This window comes from Phyllobates terribilis, unplaced genomic scaffold (assembly GCF_046119375.1).
Source record: "Phyllobates terribilis strain yellow unplaced genomic scaffold, ASM4611937v1 Scaffold_1__5_contigs__length_1240528914, whole genome shotgun sequence".
Classification (NCBI taxonomy): Eukaryota; Metazoa; Chordata; class Amphibia; order Anura; family Dendrobatidae; genus Phyllobates; species Phyllobates terribilis.
The window spans coordinates 497,355,796-497,375,918 of NW_027362761.1; the positions used below are offsets into that span (position 1 = coordinate 497,355,796).

General features: G+C 41.5%; 1 protein-coding gene across 2 annotated transcripts in view; it reads right to left on the reverse strand.

The window, feature by feature from the left end:
• The window catches only part of LHFPL2 (LHFPL tetraspan subfamily member 2), a 142,997-nt gene that overhangs the window by 36,865 nt on the left and 86,009 nt on the right, over positions 1 to 20,123 (reverse strand). For both annotated transcript variants that reach the window (XM_073680175.1, XM_073680174.1), the window contains one exon: positions 4,011 to 4,712. In XM_073680175.1, coding sequence (XP_073536276.1) covers positions 4,011 to 4,443 — 433 coding nt within the window. In that variant the 5' untranslated portion in view covers positions 4,444 to 4,712. The remainder of the gene's footprint in view (positions 1 to 4,010; positions 4,713 to 20,123) is intronic.

Sequence of the window (20,123 nt, forward strand, 5' to 3'; positions counted from 1 at the left end):
GCAGGCCTTGAATAAAATTTGATATAATTTTATCAAAACTTAAATACCCAATGCCAATGTGAATTCTTCATCTAATTTCGGGAGTTCGCAGGACACGTGAGCAGCGGAAACCACCGAGGTCTCTCCAATTATGTTACTAGAAGGAGAAAATGACTTGGGAAACAAAGCGGCTGCCTGTTCTATGTCTCTTCACAGCTAGATAATGTCAGATCCTGCTCCTTTGTGGACTTAATCTCATTAGTCCGTGCCATGTGGTAAGAGCTGTGGAGAGCTCCTGCCCTCGATATGGATTTCCATAGGCATGCAGCGAAAATAGAACTAAAATGCTATCACTTAAACATGTCTGTCAACAGCTCGAGCAGCACCAAATCTCATTTCCTCCTGGTCCTCTGGCTTCCTTCAGCCCCAATGGCACCTGTCTGCAGATCAAACTGTCTCGTGCATGGGGCATGTTTGTCTTCGCACTTTACAGAACGAGATCACAGAAATATTAGGATACTCTAATACAGACTTTTTTCTTAACAAAACTCTGTGCTGCACACACCCGAAGAGAAATACACCAGTATTCAAAAGTATATAGAAAAACCAAAAACAAACAAAAAAGGAAAAAGCAGCACAAATCCGATATAGCAAGAGGTACAAGCCCATCAATTGTGACCCAAAAAATGTTGGCAGCACTCCAGATAAATCAGATGCAAAAAAAAACCCCTATAGTTTGTTCGCCCATGTGCATGGTGGCAACGTTCCGTCTCATCAACAGTGGAGCCTTTGATAATTGTTAATGACTCGAAACGCTGCCACCATGCACATGGGCAAATAAATCAGTTTTCTTTTGCATCTGATTTATCTGATGCTCTGCCAACATTATTTGGTTTTCCATATAGATAAGTAAATCCAAAAAATGGAGGCAGGACTCCAAATGGTGGAGTCAGATGGTGAGAAAATGAAGTTTAATGAGTCCATGCAACGTTTTGGCTTAAATCAGCAGAACCATTGGCTTGAGAATGTCTCCGCTATTTTGAGCCGAAAGGTCGCATGGGCTGATTAAAAGCAGTTTTCTTTGCAGCACTGCCCCCATTTTTTGGATTTGTATACATGAGGCTTTGGTGATAACTTTGGCGACTTTGCACCCATTTTTGCATGAAAACTGAGGATTTTATTTTTCTATATCTGGATAAACAGATATGAAACGTATAGATACACAACTGACGGGTACGAGATGTACAAACAGACACAGCCAAAAAAAGTGTCACATATTGTGTAAAAGAAGCCAAGTTGGCCCAACTTTACACACGCCAGTACAAGTGCTTCTCATTAAATTAGAATATCATCAAAAAGTTAATTTATTTCAGTTCTTCAATACAAAAAGTGAAACTCATATTATATAGAGTCATTACAAACAGAGTGATCTATTTCAAGTGTTTATTTCTGTTAATGTTGATGATTATGGCTTACAGCCAATGAAAACACAAAAGTCATTATCTCAGTAAATTAGAATACTTTATAACAGCTTGAAAAATTTTTTAAAATCAGAAATGTTGGCCTACTGAAATGTATGTTCAGTAAGTGCACTCAATACTTGGTCGGGGCTCCTTTTGCATCAATTACTGCATCAATGCGGCGTGGCATGGAGGCGATCAGCCTGTGGCACTGCTGAGGTATTATGGAAGCCCAGGTTGCTTTGATAACAGCCTTCAGCTCGTCTGCATTGTTGGGTCTGGTGTCACTCATCTTCCTCTTGACAATACCCCATAGATTCTCTATGGGGTTAAGGTCAGGCGAGTTTGCTGGCCAATCAAGCACAGTGATAGTGTTGTTTTTAAACCAGGTATTGGTACTTTTGGCAGTGTGGACAGGTGCCAAGTCCTGCTGGAGAATGACATTTCCATCTCCAAAAAGCTTGTCGGCAGAGGGAAGCATGAAGTGCTCTAAAATTTCCTGGTAGACGGCTGCGCTGACTTTGGTCTTGATAAAACACAGTGGACCTACACCAGCAGATGACATGGCTCTCCAAACCATCACTGATTGTGGAAACTTCACACTAGACCTTAAGCAGCTTGGATTGTGGCCTCTCCACTCTTCCTCCAGACTCTGGGACCTTGATTTCCAAATGAAATGCAAAATTTACTTTCATCTGAAAACCACACCTTGGACCACTGAGCAACAGTCCAGGTCTTTTTCTCCTTGGCCCAGGTAAGACGCTTCTGGCGTTGTCTATTGGTCGTGAGTGGCTTGACACAAGGAATGCGACACTTGTAGCCCATGTCCTGGATACGTCTGTGTGTGGTGGCTCTTCAAGCAATGACTCCAGCAGCAGTCCACTCCTTGTGAATCTCCCCCAAATTTTTTAATGGCCTTTTCTTAACAATCCTTTCAAGGCTGCGGTTATCCCGGTTGCTTGTGCACCTTTTTCTACCACACTTTTTCCTTCCACTCAACTTTCCATTAATATGCTTGAATACAGCACTACGTGAACAGCCAGGTTCTTTAGCAATGATCTTTTGTGGCTTACCCTCCTTGTGAAGTGTGTCAATGACTGCCTTCTGGATCCAGTTGGATGAACATGTAAGTGGCCTGCACTGCTGGAGTAATGAATTCTTCAGAGATGATGATGAAAAGGCTTTTTACTCACAACATGTTTCAACGCCGTACCGTTGTCTTTTTCAAGTGAAAAAAGCAAAAGTTTCTGTTTTTTTCACTTGAAAAAAAAGCCAGTATGGTGTTGAAACGCGTTGTGAATAAAAAGCCTTTTCATCATCATCATCTCTGAAGAATTCATTTACTCCAGCAGTGCAGCCCACTTACATGTACATCCAACTGGATCCAATATCTCCTGGAGTATTTACCCATCAGCCACGGGGCAGCAGCAGCTGTTTTTCTTTATGCCTACATAGGAGTTGTGCCTGTCACAACACCAGGTGAGAGTAACCAGCACTCTCCTACTCTCCCTCCATAGGGTATCACTCTATTGTGCGCTCTGTTCCGCATATTTAGATTTACATAATGACTGCCTTCAGGACATCTGTTAAGTCAGCAGTCTTTCCCATGATTGTGGAGTCTACTGAAACAGACTAAGGGACCTTTTTAAATGCATCGGAAGCCTTTGCAGGTGTTTTTTGTTAATTGTTCTAATTTACTGAGATAATGACTTGTGCTTTCATTGGCTGTAAGCCATAATCATCAACATTAACAGAAATAAACACTTGAAATAGATCACTCTGTTTGTAATGACTCTATATAATATATGAGTTTCACTTTTTGTATTGAAGAACTGAAATAAATTAACTTTTTGATGATATTCTAATTTTGTGAGAAGCACTTGTATGTGTCTATATACATTGGTGTCAACTTGCCGTACGACAGCCAGTTCCAGCGACTCTGGAGAAAATCTGACAAGAACACCAGAGATTACCATCTACAAATATTGACAAGTTCCTGACAGGCAGTGACCGTTGCTATGCAATAACCAAGGTGACCTTTGAGGTAGAGAAGGTAATAATCCATCTGGTAGAAAGTAACCATCCGTCTGTATGCAGTGATACAACTCAATGATCGGTACAACAACCAGACATTCACTTGTAGATCGGTATGAGGTGGACGACAACGTGAAGTTCATAAAATCATCAAGCTCCTTCATTGCCTTCACTTGCTTAGTCCATAGTGCAGATCTATAAATCTAATGACTCTTCTCACATAACCAGCCATAGGCAGCCATGACAGCCCTTTGTGGGTCACACAATGCATCTTGTATGGGTCAACACTCCATACTTTAGCTTTCGGCTAAACACCAAGCCCCCAAAAAGATGCCCAAGTGAAAGGCCCAGAGCTCTGCATCATCCAGAATAGAAGTGTCCGTCCAACCTGTGGATTCCCATCTGTTGCTGAGACGTTTTGGAAGCCACAGGTTGGAGACCAGAGACATAGCGAGACCCAGAGATATAGAAAGACCGGAAAGGTATAAATGAGAACGGTAGCACATAAAATACACAATAGTCTCATTGATTACATACCTGCAATTCCTTGTAGCAGCCCGCACACATTGAATATACTTTTTTTCATTACACTTTGCACACACATTGTAAAAACAGAGACAAAAGCTACGATGCAAAGGATGGATATGCCCACGGCAAGGAAGATAGCTGTAGCCTGCCAGAAGCCACTCGCTATCTCACTGAAATGCTCTGCATAAGGTCCACAAAGTGGGTCTCTTCTGAAGTACTGCACTTTAGGCACTTTGATACAACGTCCATAGATGCCCAATGTTGGCCGATAAGGCTCATGGTGACCTCCAGTCCGGTTATCGATATTTGTGCTTTTTGCTTTGCCAATCAGCCAGTCCTCACTCATAAAAGCTATAAGTTCTCCAAAGGCAACGACAATACTCAGGATGGTCCACAGCATAGAACGGCACGTTACTATGACATGACACATGGTGTAGACCATCGACTGTCTACAACCAGTGCTAAGTCAGATTTTAGGCACAGAAGAAAATTTTGGAATCCTGGAGAGACGGGGGAAGAAAAAAAAAAAAAAAAAGAAATCCTTCTTTTTGAGGCTTTATAATCCAGTGGTTTTGTAAATCAATGAAGCTGCTCTCTCCTCATCCGTCCTCGGCTTCACAACTCCTCTGCTCTAACAGTCATAGTGAAACATGATGCTTCAATGTTCCAAGGGAGCTCCCAGGCTCGGCCCACTGGGATGACATCACAGATCTGCGGAGAAAGGCAGAGACAGAAGAGATACAGTAAAGACTGGGACAGTTTCACATAAGTAATCACCGCTACAATCTGTCAAAGTCAACACTGGAGACACTACAGCGCTCCATGAAGCCTGCACCCTCTATGTAAGGGCTATCAGGAATACGTTAAAGTTTACATAAGTGAACTGATAAAGAACATAGCACCGTATTGGAAATATTCTTAACCTTTATAGGATTTTTCCACACTGCGAATAGAAACTATTTCACTTTTAGAAACTTTGATCCCTGAGAGGAAACATTGGGAGCAAGGTCCTCCAGACAAATTGCAGGAAACTGAGTCAATGACTTTCGAGCAACCATATTATTCTGATAAGCTTATTGCCCATACACTACAAAGACTTTGTGCCGAAAGACCAAGTTCTTTCGTTCCAACAATCAAGTACACATAACTTTTATTTTTTCCACTAGCCATAAGTAACCATGATGCCCCCTAGTCGGCCATATATTGCTTCTCCTGGAGGCTAATACTCATATTTTACCTTTCTGCTAAACACCAGTTGGCATGATCTGTCGTTTTCTCAAAGGGAAGAGGGGAATAGTTTGCTGCCAAACACCTTTGACGGTGCTCTCTCCCCCTCGAGACCAAAATCATTGGGTGTTGACACAAGATACCGGCAGGTTTGCTGATACGTGAAGGGGCTATAGGAGTTTATTAGAGGTTTTACATTTCTAAGAAAGAGATTTTAATTTTAGAGGTCTCCTTTAAAAGGGCAAAAACAAACAAACATTCTAGAAATCAAGCATGCTGTGACTATTTTCCTCGGACCACATGTGCACGGCCCCATAGAATAACATGGGTACGAGTGATATCCGTGAAAACCACAGATAGCACTCGTCTGATTAAAACAGTGGTCTGCACAAGCCCTTATTCATGAGCGGTGGATGTGTGTCTGCTATAACACATGCCATTTGGCTTACTTGACTGAATAACAGTGCGCTTCACCTATTGATATTTCGATATCTCAGAAGTAAGTCTTAAAAGGTCCCCATATGTATTAGACTTAAAGTTAACCTGTCATGTCCCCAAACACTATTAACCTGTAGATATAGGGTTCATCTCTGGGTTAATAGAGCTACAATGCTGCCAGGCAGCCTTACTGAAAGCGCAGCTACCACAAGAAACTGCAGCCGCCTGCTTTGAGTCAGAGGCGCGGCTGGTGCAGCTACAGTCACTGCTCAGTACATAGTGAGCGGCAGTGGCTGTAAACACCCCCCAGCACAACACTTTAACCTCTGGCTCTGCTACGCTTCTGTGCAGGGAAAGCTGTCAAAATGCTGGGGTGTGCTCACAGCCGCCATTTACAGTATAGTGAGCGATGACTGTAGCCGCACTGGGACGCCTCTATGACTGAAAGCAAGCGGCTCCTGGGAAGAATAAAGTTCATTTTCTCCCAGAAGCCACACTTTCAGGAAAGTGGCCAGACAGCAGTAAAACGCTATTAACCTGAAGATTTACTGTATAATCTTCAGGTTAAGTGTCTTTGGGGACATGGCAAATTTCAGTTAAATCAACCAAACCAGCCAATAGTTAAAAGTTTATGGCAGCCTCCCAACTCTCAATATGGGGAGCGTAGGAATTGACCTGTTTATTTTCAACAGCCATTTCTTTTGTTCCCTTTGGTGATGAACCACTGGCAGGGGAGTCTGGAAGCAGCTCTTTCATAGAAAACAGAGGAGCATTAGTTCCTGTGTATGGGGAAGTCGGGAGAGCCAACGGTCAGACGACCAATCGGTCAGCCAACTGCTAACGAGTATGGTGGCTTTTTTGAAAGACATGATACACAAGCAAACATCTCTGTGGCATTTTCAATAAGGTTCTGAACATTCAAGATTTTAGCTTTTCCAGTGTTTGCCAAGCTATTTTTGTCATCAAAACTTGAGGTCAGAACTGAGCTTGAGGGGAACCTGACAGCGGCTACATGCTGCCTGAACCGCAGGCAGCATGCATCAGACACTGGCTGCATGATTTCAGCTACGCAAGTTCAACTCTGAAATGCTGAAATGTTTCAGAGAGAACATGTTTAAATGCCACCAGAAACTCAGCTACACAGGAGACTAGTTGGAGAGGCAGGTCCCCAGCAGCTTCTCCCTGCTCGCTCCTTTGAGTCACAGGTCTCTCCATGCGTGTGTGTATAGGGAGAGGCTTGTCAATCATTAGCAGTGGGAGGGAAGAAGCCGCCAGAGACCCACCTGCCTGACTAGCCATCTGTGAGGCTCAGTCCCTATTGTCAGTAACACTTTATAAAGTCCTGACACTAGCATGAACAAAACCTAGTACATTAAATTATATATTGTACTATAATATATTACTTTAGCCAACTATCTAAAGACTTTAGCTATGGCAAACACAGAATACCATCAGCAATGGTAATGTGAGGGTGCTGGATTGCTATTTTCTTGGATATGGCGATGGCAGCAGAGGGATGACACACACTTAGATCACACTTTCTCCTTGAGTTACTCTTCAGCAAGGGAGTGTGAATAATACAGTGTACCTGGCCAAGAACATATTACTAAGACTTTATATGACGACTCCATACACCAAAGTTCACAGTAACGGATAGGTGCTATAACAGTCACCAGGGTGCAATTACTACCATTTACAAGCAGAATGTAAACTATGCTCACATCAGATCACACATGAAAGGCAAATGATCAACAGACAGCCGTGATCATTTTGTGCTGGTACAGGGGTGAAGCCGCAGCATATACATTTTTCCACTAATATGGAGCAATTAATATCTGCTCATGTGGTCTTTGCCTTCCTCCGGATCAACATGTTAGGTTATAGGTTGAACTTGATGTACCTATATTTACCTTCAACTTTAAAAATCTCACTCTCCATAATCTTATGTAATGACTTTTTAAAGAATCTCAGTGCAGTTTTGCATATCAAGTCCTTAATCCCCAAAACTTTGTGTATAAAGGAGGTTGCACACTTTTGACAATAATCACTGTTTTTCTTGATTAAGTTCCTTTAAAGTTAAAATGATAACAGGATGTTCCCCTCTTTAAGTGAAAATGGACACTAATCTGCAAAGCCATCCATAACCTGTCTCCATGTATCTCCGAACTAAACTCCTGATACCCTCCGACAGGTAATCTGTGGTCCTCCCAAAAGCTCCTTCTCTCCTCCACACTCGTACGTTCCTCACCCAATCACCTCCAAGACCCCCTCCCGAATATCCTCCATCCTCTGAAATTCTGTGCCTCAACACATCCGGTTATCCACCACATTTGGATCCTTCAGAAGGAACTTGAAAGCCCATCTCTTCAAGAAAGCTTACAGCCTGCCATGACCCCGCTGCCTCCTCACAACCACCAGAGCTGCTGCAGACCCCGACCCACTGTCTCCTTCCTCATTATCCTGTAGACTGTAAGCCCCCCAAGGGCAGGGTCCTCTCCCCTCTGTACCATTCTGTCAGTTTGTTTATTGTAATTGATATTATATATTGGAATCATGGTGCTCTAATTATATGCAATGCAATATATTATATATATTATTTTTAATCAGAAGTCAAATGTATCCATCTAAATATACATATATATTTGAGTTTTGATAAAAAATATTGGAATATATAGTTACATTGGACATGTAGGGTAAATATAAAGCCAAAACAGAAGACCCCTCAAAAAGAAACATTCTTGGATGACACATTAAGGCGCGACACACCAGCCCCATTATAGGCCAAGAAGCAGAACTTTGAATTTGTGCTCCACAAAGAAAATGTTTCTCTAAAGTTAAGGAACAAACTCAAACAAAAACCCTTTGTTGGAAAATGTTGACAGCTAACAGTGCTAGGTACATATCAATCTTGTTAAGCCCAAGAGATAAAAGCAGATAAGTTACAGTAACACAGGGACAGATTGCTTTGACAGCCCACAGGAACAAAGTTTGAGTTTACTTTTCCGGGTGGCAATCTTCTGATAAGATTGCAATGCCAAACAGCTCTGTTCACACTGTAAATGACGTAAACACAACATGCTAGATCCATGCCCATCGCCCCTGACACCGCACACATGAAAAGGATGAACACATGTCAGGACGAGGCTACAATGCCCAAGGTTTACATTACAAGAACAGCATAAATAAACAGTGTGATGAGTTGTTAGTATCTGCAAGACCCTGAGGCTCACAATAATTAAATGGGAAGCAAACCAAAAAAAGCTGGTTTTAAGAAACTGATGCACTATATTAGCTCATTTGGCAAATATTAATTAATAATAATATCCAGAAAACAAACTAAAAGAAGATCACACTTTATAGACCGAGGCCAAACTTAACACTGTTATTTAGACGATAGTAAAGGCCTCTATACACATTAGATAAAAGTTGGTGGAACCTGCAGATTTCGCCCAGATCATCCAACCAGCTTAAAGTGCACCTCTGCTCCGTTCAAGATAGGCTCTGCATGGTTCCTAGAACCTCTGGGGTTCTCAACAGTTAAGGCCCCGTCACACAACGAGATCGCTAGCGAGATCGTTGATACGTCACTGTTTTTGTGACGCAATAGCGATCTTGCTAGCGATCTCGTTATGTCTCACAGGTAGCAACGATCAGGCCCCTGCTGTGAGATCGCTGATCGTTACAAAGCCTCCTGGACCATTCCTGGGTCGTTGCGCTCCCGCTGGGCAGTGTGCATCGCTGTATTTGACACCTTATCAATGACCTCGTTAGCGATTCAGAACTGAGACACGTAGGCGTGCATAAATTGGACTTTTCCGCGCCCCTCGTCCCCGATTGGTGGTCGCTACAGCGTTCTCATTTTCCGCCGTGCATAAAGAAGGCAGCAGAATAGCGATTCCATCCTTTGTTTCTGACCTCGTGCTGGATTGCAGATCCTAGCAGAATTCTCCGGGCTGTTAATATCCGTTCATTCGACTGAGTCCTGATTTTGCGGATCGTTGTAGCGTTCTCCGGCTGTGACTGGCCGTACATCTGGTCTTGTTACTGACGCAGTAGCGTCCACCAATCGGAGATGAGGGGGCGCGGAAAAGTGATTTTATGCACGCCTTTGTGACACAGTACAGTCCCTATCAAGGTGTGGATCGTTGAAATAGCTGCTGTGTGAAAGCGTCCCAACAACCACCGAGATTGTTCGTTAGATCGCTGGGGCGGCCGAAATCGTTGGGAAGTTCTGCATGTTTGACAGCTCCCCAGCGATCACGAAACGACTCTCCAGCGATCCCAAAACCGTAACGTAATAACGATCTCGCTAGCGATCTCGTTATGTGTGACGGGGCCTTTAGCCGCCCCAGTGAGATCAGTACGTGATCTCCTATCCCATTGATAGAGGATATCTTAGCATCTCAAGAATAACCCTTTAAGACTCCTTGGCCCAATGCAAAATCTGTAAGGCTGTGTGCCCACTATGCATTTTTTAAGCGTTTCTGCAGCGGCTACTCCGATGCAGAAAAGCTTAAAAAACTCTTGGTAGAAGGTCTGCAATGTTCCCCAATGATAATCCGCATGTGCTGTGCACAAGCTGCGGAAATTTCCGCTGCGGATTATCATTGCGGAAAAATCCACAGCACTACCAACTATTTTTGCGGAAACGCTGCGTTTTCGCCGCCATTAACTTGCATTGGACCGCATGTCATCCGCATCACTGGATCTGTACATGCGGATAACATTTCAATGTGCAGATAGTACCCGGGTTTGGAGAAGAGGAGCTTCTCCTCCGGACCCGGGTACCATAGTACCTGTAAAAAAAAAAAATAAAATAAAAAATAAATATTATACTTACCTTCTGATGGCCCCCGGTGTCCTGGTCTTAGCTTGCCGGCAGCTCGCGGTAGACTAAAAGGACCTGCGGTGACGTCATTTAGTCATGTGACGGGTCACGTGACCGCTGACGTTGGCAGGTCCTTTAGTCTACCACGAGCTGCCGGCAAGCTGAGACCAGGACACCGGGGGCCATCAGAAAGTAAGTATATTATTTATTTTTTACCATTCTTTCAGTCACACTATATAAATCCATGCCGGTTGCATTGATTTATATAGTGTGACCAAGTTGTCAAGCACTTTCCAAGTGATGCTAAAATCGCTTGGAAAGCGCTTGACAACCTGCATGCGGAAATGCATGTGAAGAACGCTTCACATCCGCATGTCCCTGGCAGGAAAAACGGAAGTAAAATCCGCATGCGTTTTTTCTGCCAGGGAGATGCAGAAACGCTCAGGAAAAATCCGGAGCATTTCTGCATCGTGGGCACATAGCCTAACAATGTTGCCCAACTTAATCATATCATTAAAAGTATGGGGTAGATGAACCTTGAGGATCAAGTGCCTAGGAGAAATTTGCAAACAATAACTTTGATCTCCTTAAACTTCACCTTTGGTAAAATTTAAACAGTTTGTCCACTACTTCTACAGTGATGGCAGATCCTTAGGATAAGTCATCAATGTCTGATCGGCCGGGGTCCGACTCCCAGCATCTCCGCCAATCAGCTGGAATCTGTGTCGGAGGCCGCAAGTACTCGCTTGCCGAGCTGCTCTGTCTACCTTCAGTGGCTGCTGCAGAGTACTACACATCCACCTCCTATTGATTTGAATAGGAGCGCATGGGCAGTATCCTGCGGCAGCCACTACAAGTAGACAGTGCAGATAGGCAAGTGAGTACTTCTGGCCGACAGCCGCCGCCACTGATAGCAGCTGATCAGCGGGGAAGCCGGGAGTCGGACCCCAGCCGATTAGACATTGATGACCTATCCTAAGGATAGGCCATGAATATAAAAAGTAGTGGACAACCTCTTTAATGCACAAGCTCGAGGACTATATTCAAAGAGTTGACCTGAAATAACCAGATTATAGAGTTTATGTTCCTGAAAGTAAAAAAGGTAGAGTCACAATCTGGTTACTCAGGGCACCAACAGCTTTGATCCATAAGGCCCACCATGTTCAAAATGTAGTCCTCCAGCTTGGTGTTTGTATGTTTTCCTCAAAATTTCTTGTGGTTTCTTTGGGTAGTTCACTTTCTTCCCTCATTAAAAGGCTGCAGAATGTGGTGTATTATAAGCAAAATACGATAATAACATGTATGGACTCTGTGTAACATTTTTGTGAAATTAGACAAATCAACAGAGTGTACCTTTGGCCGGTAAGGGTGAAGACACTGCCCCATAGGGTCTTCTACGCCATCAATACTAAATTTTTGATGGTTTTCAGCCCCAATGCTCCACACTGTAAAATTCTTCCACAAACAATATAAAGCTGTTCTTACTGTTTTCTCAAGACAGAAATGGTCATCAGCATAAAATAATATTTCTGGATTGATTTCATACCAGAGAAGTAGCATCCCGATGAAAAATATGTGCTGTGACCTCAGTATGTGCTGAAGAGGAAACCAATCACTGACACTTGGAGAAAGCACACAATTCTACTGATGGAGAGCAGGACTCACTACTGGGACTAGAGGATTGATGAGCAATCTGCTTCAGCTCAGTATGGGTTCAATGTTATATTACGCATATGTCAAAGTCGCTCTGGTTTCCAGGAAAGCAATGTGATGCCTTAACACAGGATCCTTTCACATCATGCACTACAAAGATGTTAATACAACTTGTCATTGATTCCGAATACCTCACACAGTGTCCTGAATATGTCTCAGCAGTCTTTGAGGGAAAATGGTAAAAGGTTGTATTTCTTACATATCATCATCACATTTAATTGTCGCCCCTTTTACCAAAGATGACTTTCATGAAAAATAATTGTGAATTTCATTGTGGATCTTCTGGTTATTATCCATGCACATGGGAAGATAAAATTTGCTAATAGCTGGTGACTTTACAATCCAAAAAGACTTGGAAGTCCAAATTTAAAACCAAGAAGCAGAGTGAACCTTTCCTCAAAAAAGGAAAACATAAAACTTATGAATAAATTATTAAATATCCTGGAGGAGGCACATATGCAATAACCAACATGGCCATGGTCAATTATGACAATCTAATCTTATGAATAATACATCCGATTGAGGACCCAGACGTGTCAAAAAAAAAAATAAATAAATAATAAAAAAAAAAAAAAAATCAAGGAAAGCTATTTTAAAGTCCCCCCATACACTTTAGGTAGCTGATGGTCGAACGATCATTCAGCAGATTGTTCATCTGACATCTCTCTTTCCCAGCTCTCCCATACACAGGTGTACTCAGCTGGGCAAGGGCTCCTGTGTCCTCCATGACACTTCTCATTGGCCCTGCGCTCCCGTGTCCTCCATGAGACTTTTCATCTCTAATGAATAAAAGGAATAATCTCTAAAGAATAAAAGGCATGGTAGTCTGAAATCGGACATGCTGGATCCTTACGTCTACCAACATCATCTGTCAGGGGAGAGTCGAGAGGCTCCCACACACACTGGACTATTGTCTTTACTAACAGAGTTTTCCTCGGTCACCAGATCTCCCCAAAACAGTTTCTTAGAATCATACGTGCATATTTTGGTCCTGACAAGATGATGCAATCTATTGATAAAATAGCCATGATTCAGATGGCTTTTAATGAACACACACAACAACTCATGACCAACTTTAAAAGATAACTCTAAAGTTAAGACTTTGTCAAAATTAATGTAATAATAACAAAGCTTGTAACCCTCATTGGGGATAACCAACTACCCATTTGGTGGTGTTAATATTTAGATTTCTTTTGCTGCCTAACTAGTTTTATGATTTGTAGGTTTATTTTGCTTGCTGTGGTGCTCCGCTGACCTATTGTACTTGATTTAGCACAACGTGATATGTATAAAAAACCTTAAAAGGTCATTATTCCTGAAAACACCAAAATGACCTGTGAAAGTCATCTATTTGGATATCTCAATGTTTTTTAGGCTGTGTTCACATGTCCAGTAGTGATCAGTTAGAATGGATCCATTTAAAATCCATTGGCAAAAAAGTTGTGCAGATAACTTTTTAGTCCGCTTTTTTAAATAACTGATCTCTGTTGGATACGTATTTTTAACATTGAAGTCTATGGAAAAAGAATCTGTTAAATTAGCCATCTGTTTTTCTTTAATTTGTAACAGACCCATTACTTGATTCAGTAAGCAAAAAACGGATGTTACAAATGAAAGAAAAACGGATAGCTGATTAATGGATCTGTTTTCCATAGACTTCGATGTTAAAAAAAAAAACTAACTGTTCCTGCAGAGATCAGTTATTTAAAAACAGACTAAAAAGTTGTCTGCACAACTTTTTTGCCAATGGATTGCTGCTGGATCCATTCTAACTGATCACGACTGGACATGTGAACATGGCCTTATTAATATTTTGAAAAACCACTACGCTTAGGTTTTATGACATGAACAAATTTTATAAAACCAAAAGCTTGCCCGAATGGTGACCCTCCAAATACTTTGCTTTGTAAGTCTCCAAACTACCATGTGAAGAAAGCATTTATTGACTGTATCAAACTGACTCATCACTGGCTCTGAATATTGGTAATTGTCAGTGATGCAGCAGCTCAGCATGAGCAAATACGAGAAGAAAAAGACAATAAAAACTTCATACTTCATTTAGTCTAGCTTCACTGTTACTTTGAATCGTGTATACGCTTCACTCAATCCCATAGAGAATCAGTGTTGTATACACAGAACATAAGAAGCCACTCTTGTCTTTATAACAAAAGGATCAACAATAATGGATGTGTTCCTAGACAAAGAAGAGCTTCTGTAATTTACCTTTTCATTCAGGAATCATCCACCACCAATAAAGAAGACCAAAGGAAAGGTGGATTACCAAAACAATAGTCTTTGTGAGCATGACAATTTCCACTCGTGTATAGAATAAAATACAAGGCATTAAAAAAAAAAATATCACAAAGATTCTCAATAGTTTAGGTAAAATATACAGGGGTGCTTGAAAGTTTGTGAACTCATCAGAATTTCCCATATTTCGGCATACTTTTGATCTAAAACTACATGAGATTTTCACACAAGTCCTAAAATTCTATAGAGAAAACCAAATCAAACAAATGCATAAAAATATTGATGTGTGGTATTTTTTTATTAAGGAAAATGATCTAATATCAAGTCTGAGTGTCAAAATTACGTGAACCTTTGCTTTCAGTATCGTTGTGCAGAAATAACCATCTAAAATTTTCTAGTACTTGTTGATTAGTCCTGCACATTGGCTTTTTAGGAAGTTTAGCCCAGCCCATTCCTCCCTACAAAACAACTTCAATTGTGGTGGTGGGATTTTTCCCATGAACTGCTTGCTTCAAGTCCTTTTACAACATTTCTATTGGATTAAGGTCAGGACTTTGAATTGGGCATTCCTAAACTTTTACTTTATTATTCTTTAACCATTGTTTTGTAGAACTTATTTGCTTTGGGTCGTTGTCATGCTACATGACCTACGTTCTCTTGAGAATCAAGACATTTTCCTTTAGAATTTGTTGATAAAATTCAGAATTGTTTAATCAATGATGGTAAACCCTCCTGGCCCAGATGCACCAAAACAGGCCCAAACCATGACACTATCACCACCACATTTCACTGATATGAGGTTTTCATACTGTACTGTAGTGTTATTTCTTCAAACACTAACCTCTCTCTTGGTTTTATTCACCCACAAAACATGTTAATAGCCTTCTGGTTTGTCCATGTGATCTTTAGCAAACTGCAGACAAAACAGCAATGTTTTTTTGGAAAGCAATGGTTTGGCTTGCAATCCCACCATTGACACTACTTTTTTTCAGTGTCCTCCTGGTGGTGGACTCATGAACGTTATTATCTAATGTGAAAGAGGCCTTTAGTTGCTTAGAGGTCACCTTGGGATTCTTTGGGATATCATACTATTATATACCTTGGTCTAGGAATGATCTTTATTGGTCAACCTTATCTGTGGAATGTAATAATGGCCTTAAATTGTCCTCATTTGTACAAAATCAGTTTGACTGTGGATTGGTGAAGTCCAAACACTTTAGAGATGGTTTTGTATTAATTTCCAGCCTCATGAGCATCAACAATTCTTCTTCTGAGGTTCTCACAAATTTCCTTTGTTTGTGCAATGATACACTTCTACAAACAAGTTGTGAAGATCAGACTTTTATTTAAAGAACAGAAATCTATCAAACAGATCACTCATACACCTTATCGTCATATTACTGATTGAAAACACCAGACTCTAATTTCACTTCCAAATTACCTGCAAATCCTAAGGCAGCAATCATGTGTTTACGAAGCCAAAAGTGGATAAAAAAAAAAAAAAAGTCTCAAGACCCAATATAAAGATTCTTGGTACTCACCGTAAATCTTTCTCATAGCCTTCATTGGGGGACACATGAATCAAGGGTTTATATGCTGCCTACACTAAGAATACATGTTAGAAAAAAGGGACAATGAAGCGACAAAATTATAATTTCCTCTTTTTTTAGTGGCTTTTGCACCGTTTTTTTTAGTTGTCGTTTTAAATTATTTTTTTATTATTCTTTGACAACTTTGCTTATCTAGATGTTTAGCAAAAGTCACTTTTTTGAGCATCTCACTCCATCTTGTAGAAAGGTTTTTGGCAGAGTTTATCAATTTGAAGCATTTTTAGACAAACAAGCAACTTTAAGGGATTTGCGACTGGACACAGAAAAAAGTCACAAAATATATTAAAAACAAAAGGAAAACATTTTTTATTTAGCGCCAAAGTCAAGAACCGCACGTGGCGTTTTGATGAATTTGGCACAAAACATGGCAGCGAATACCTCAAGACAAGAAAAGTGACTTCAATAAATTGCAAATGATAAATTGGACCCTCAGTCTTCTCTTTAATAGGCATCTTCCATTTATGACCAGTTTTTGTCTTTCACTTCAAAAACGGCATAAAAACCTGAACATGGAAACCCAGTCTCAAGGTTCACATACTTTTGCCACTCACAGACATGTGATTTTGGATAATTTTTCTTAAAAAAAAAATGACAAAGTTTGATTTTATATTCTTCAGCAGATTTTCACACAAGTCCTAAAAGTAGATATCATTTTAAGTCAAATTTATGAAGAAATAAGGAATATTCTGAAGGGTTTACAAACTGTCAAGCACCAGCGTGTACATAAAAAGTCATAACGTAAACCATGAAATAAAAATAAGTCATCAGAAGCCTGCAGTGATCCATCCAGCTCAAAACTTCTGGGTGAGACTGATATTGTATGATATTGGAGAGGAGGCCCTATGGACCTGTATAAGAGGCCTTTTAAGGGTCTAAATAAAACAGGACGGTAATACAGCCATCTCTGCCGCCTCAACCTTACACATGCACACTTGGTCAAGGGTCTATGTGTTTTGGATGGGAAGTGCAGAGCAAGACACCGATGGCTGCTTGTCTCCCGAGGAAACAAAAAGGATTGCACATTGTCATTTAAAGCTGATTTTTCATCCCCGCTCACAAGATTTCACAATACAAACTGTATAATTTACTAAACAAATCTCAAACCTGATAGGATTGGTGTATTTACCATGTCAGAATGGCTGAATCATGTGAATATTAAAAAGAGCAATTTATGAGTCCAAGTGTATTCAGTCTCAGCCCACTCACCCAGCCTGACTGACTGCTGCAGCTTGTACTGAGCAGTGTGAGATCTCAATAGCAGCAGGAAGGAGGGACGCTGAGGAGCGGTCAGGTGGGTGGAGACTGAGTTTAAGATTTGTATAAAGGATTATACAACCATTCAGTCATGGACTGTCATGGTAAATCAGCATCATTATTAAGTCAAATAGATCTATTTAATAATGAATGCAGTTTGCATTGTGAAATCTGGTGAAAGATCTGTTACAACATACCGGCTTCTTACTTTCCCGACATCTTGACAAGTTGCCCTTCCAGTTCATGCAGCTTCCAGATGCCTGCACAAAATGTCTTATCTTGTGTTGCGACAGCTTATGCTCCGCACCCCACTGCCTTATCGACCCTAAGCCCTCCCTACCACACATCGAGGCCACATGGGAAGCAGGAAGAGAAGTGAGAGAATAGAGGTCAGGATGATTGCAGAATAGTGAAATCCCAGCCAGGGCGTTGCTAATGCCGCTTACTTTGGAAAGGATATGCATTACATTATACATTACGTATAGTATTCGATTACATACTATGCATGTATTAAAGATTTTCAAAATATATGTAGATAGAATTACTTTTTACTACTAATCCTGAGTATTTTACATGCAAATGTCCTCTGCAGATATGAAGAGGACTATAACTAGCGCCACCTATTGGATGTAGTAATCCTAAAAGTCAATATCGCCCCTTTAATGAGCCTTGCCATATGACTTGCCATAAAAGTATTTTATAGTGTCACAATTCTGCTACTCTCTACTGGATCAATCAGATGAAGGAAGTATGACTGCAGGATCAGACTATAGGAGAAGAGCTGCTTTGTCGGCTGTTACTGTCGACAAACATAGGTTCTCATAGGAGCTGTAGAACCAAAATGTCCAGCAGATATAATGATCATGTGGTTAAAGCACCACTCCAGTGCCATTTTTTTCAGCTTTGGAGTGGTGCTACTAAACTAAGGTCCCTGACCCCAGTCTTATACTTACCCGCCGCTGTCTACCTTTTCATGGCACCGCTACGTTCTCATGGTGCCATCTTGTGACCGCAACGTCTGACCGACCGGAAGTCTCAATGTGAGTCTACGAGAGCAAGAACGACACCCTCAGACTTACATTGAGAAGTAACCCCAGCAAATAATAGAGCGATCCGGCAGTTCACTGACTGCAGAAGACCGACTGGAGCATTGCCAATAACAGATGAAGATGGCAGCTGAAAAGTATAAGACTAGGGTCAGGTACCTGGTGCTGAAATAAACATAAAAAGAAAACCTCTGGAATAGTGTTTTAACTGATAAAATATTTTTTATTAGCGCAACACAAAAGCTAAAGAAAACTACAAATTCCAACACGATACCCATAAAAACGAGGTCAAAACGAACAAAGTCACTAAATGATTATATCCAACTTATAAAGAAAATGTGTAAAGAAAAAAAAAAAAATCTATCAGTCGCACACATTCTGCAGCGCTTTTAATAAACAAATGAAGATTTATCACCGCAGCTTTTCAAGGAGAAAGAGCTACTGAATAATGTAACACAACTAATAATAAAAGCTGCTTTATATCACAACCTTCTAACCAGAAAATGATGAACAATGTTCTGCCAACTGAAGTACAAGCAAAGTCATAAATCAGCCCCATTTCCCACATTGTCAGCACACAGCCTAGGGTGGAGTCACAGAGGCAATGTACTAACCTGAACTCAAATTCTAAAACATACAATTCCTGTGTGATTGTCTAACTGGGGATCATCCTGGGATTTATAGTGCGATAGGTCAAGGTTTCAAAGATAGGAAACCAGAATAACATAAAGTAGTATTATAGTCTGCAAAAATGACCACATCGCCATTTCATAGGTGATTTAGGCGGGATTGGCCAGTTATCTAATGTGTATGAAGACCCCCAACTCTCCTTTGACAGATGATGTTGGCGAGAGAAGGATTCACCAGTTGTAATCCAATGCTCGTTTTTCTTTTGTATGGAATGGAAATAAGCCATTGCTAGGGGAGTCCGGCAGAGAACACGATAGTCGAGAGTTCCTGTGTATGGGAGAGTCAGGAGAAATAGCCATCACTTGCACAATTGTTCAGGCGACTGCTACCTAATGTTTATTGGGGGCCGTCCGATAGGGGTGGGCCCCACTACTGTGTCCGCAACTGATCACCACAATGGTGGAATTCTCCTGTGCAGCCAGGGGAGAAATCAATAAGGCTTTCTGGATTTTTTTTTTTAACTGACTTCGACATCAGAGTATGGAAGGTGGCCTTTAAAGGGAACCCGTCACCAAGTTTTTCCCATATGAGGCAAGGTCAGTACCTGTAAGCTTTCTAATATGCTGTGTATATGCCTCCAATCCGGCCTGCAAGACAAGAAAGACCTAGGGGGCGGTCCGGTCCAATGGACATCGCTCGTCTTGATCTGGTGCCTCCTCTCTTCTTGCGATTGTCGCCCTCCTTCCCTGTTTCGTGTGGATGACGCATCCTACGTCACCCACACAGCGTCCAGCATCGCGCTCCAGCACAAACGTACTTCTCTCTGCCCTGCTGAAAGGCCAAAGAGCGCCGGCGCATGCGCACAGCAGTACTTTACTCTGCTCTCGACATGGCAGAGAGAAGTACGTCTGCGCAGGAGCGCAATGCTGGACACTATATGGATGACGCAGGACACGTCATCTACACGAAGCAGAGAAGGAGGACGGGGATTGCAAGAAGAGAGGAGGCAACGAATCAATACTAGAGACGCCCATCGGACCAGACCGCCCCGTAGGGGAGTATAATAAAAGGTCCTTTGTGATGAATAATTAAATAGTCAGCCTTTTATCAACATGTTCACCGGTAA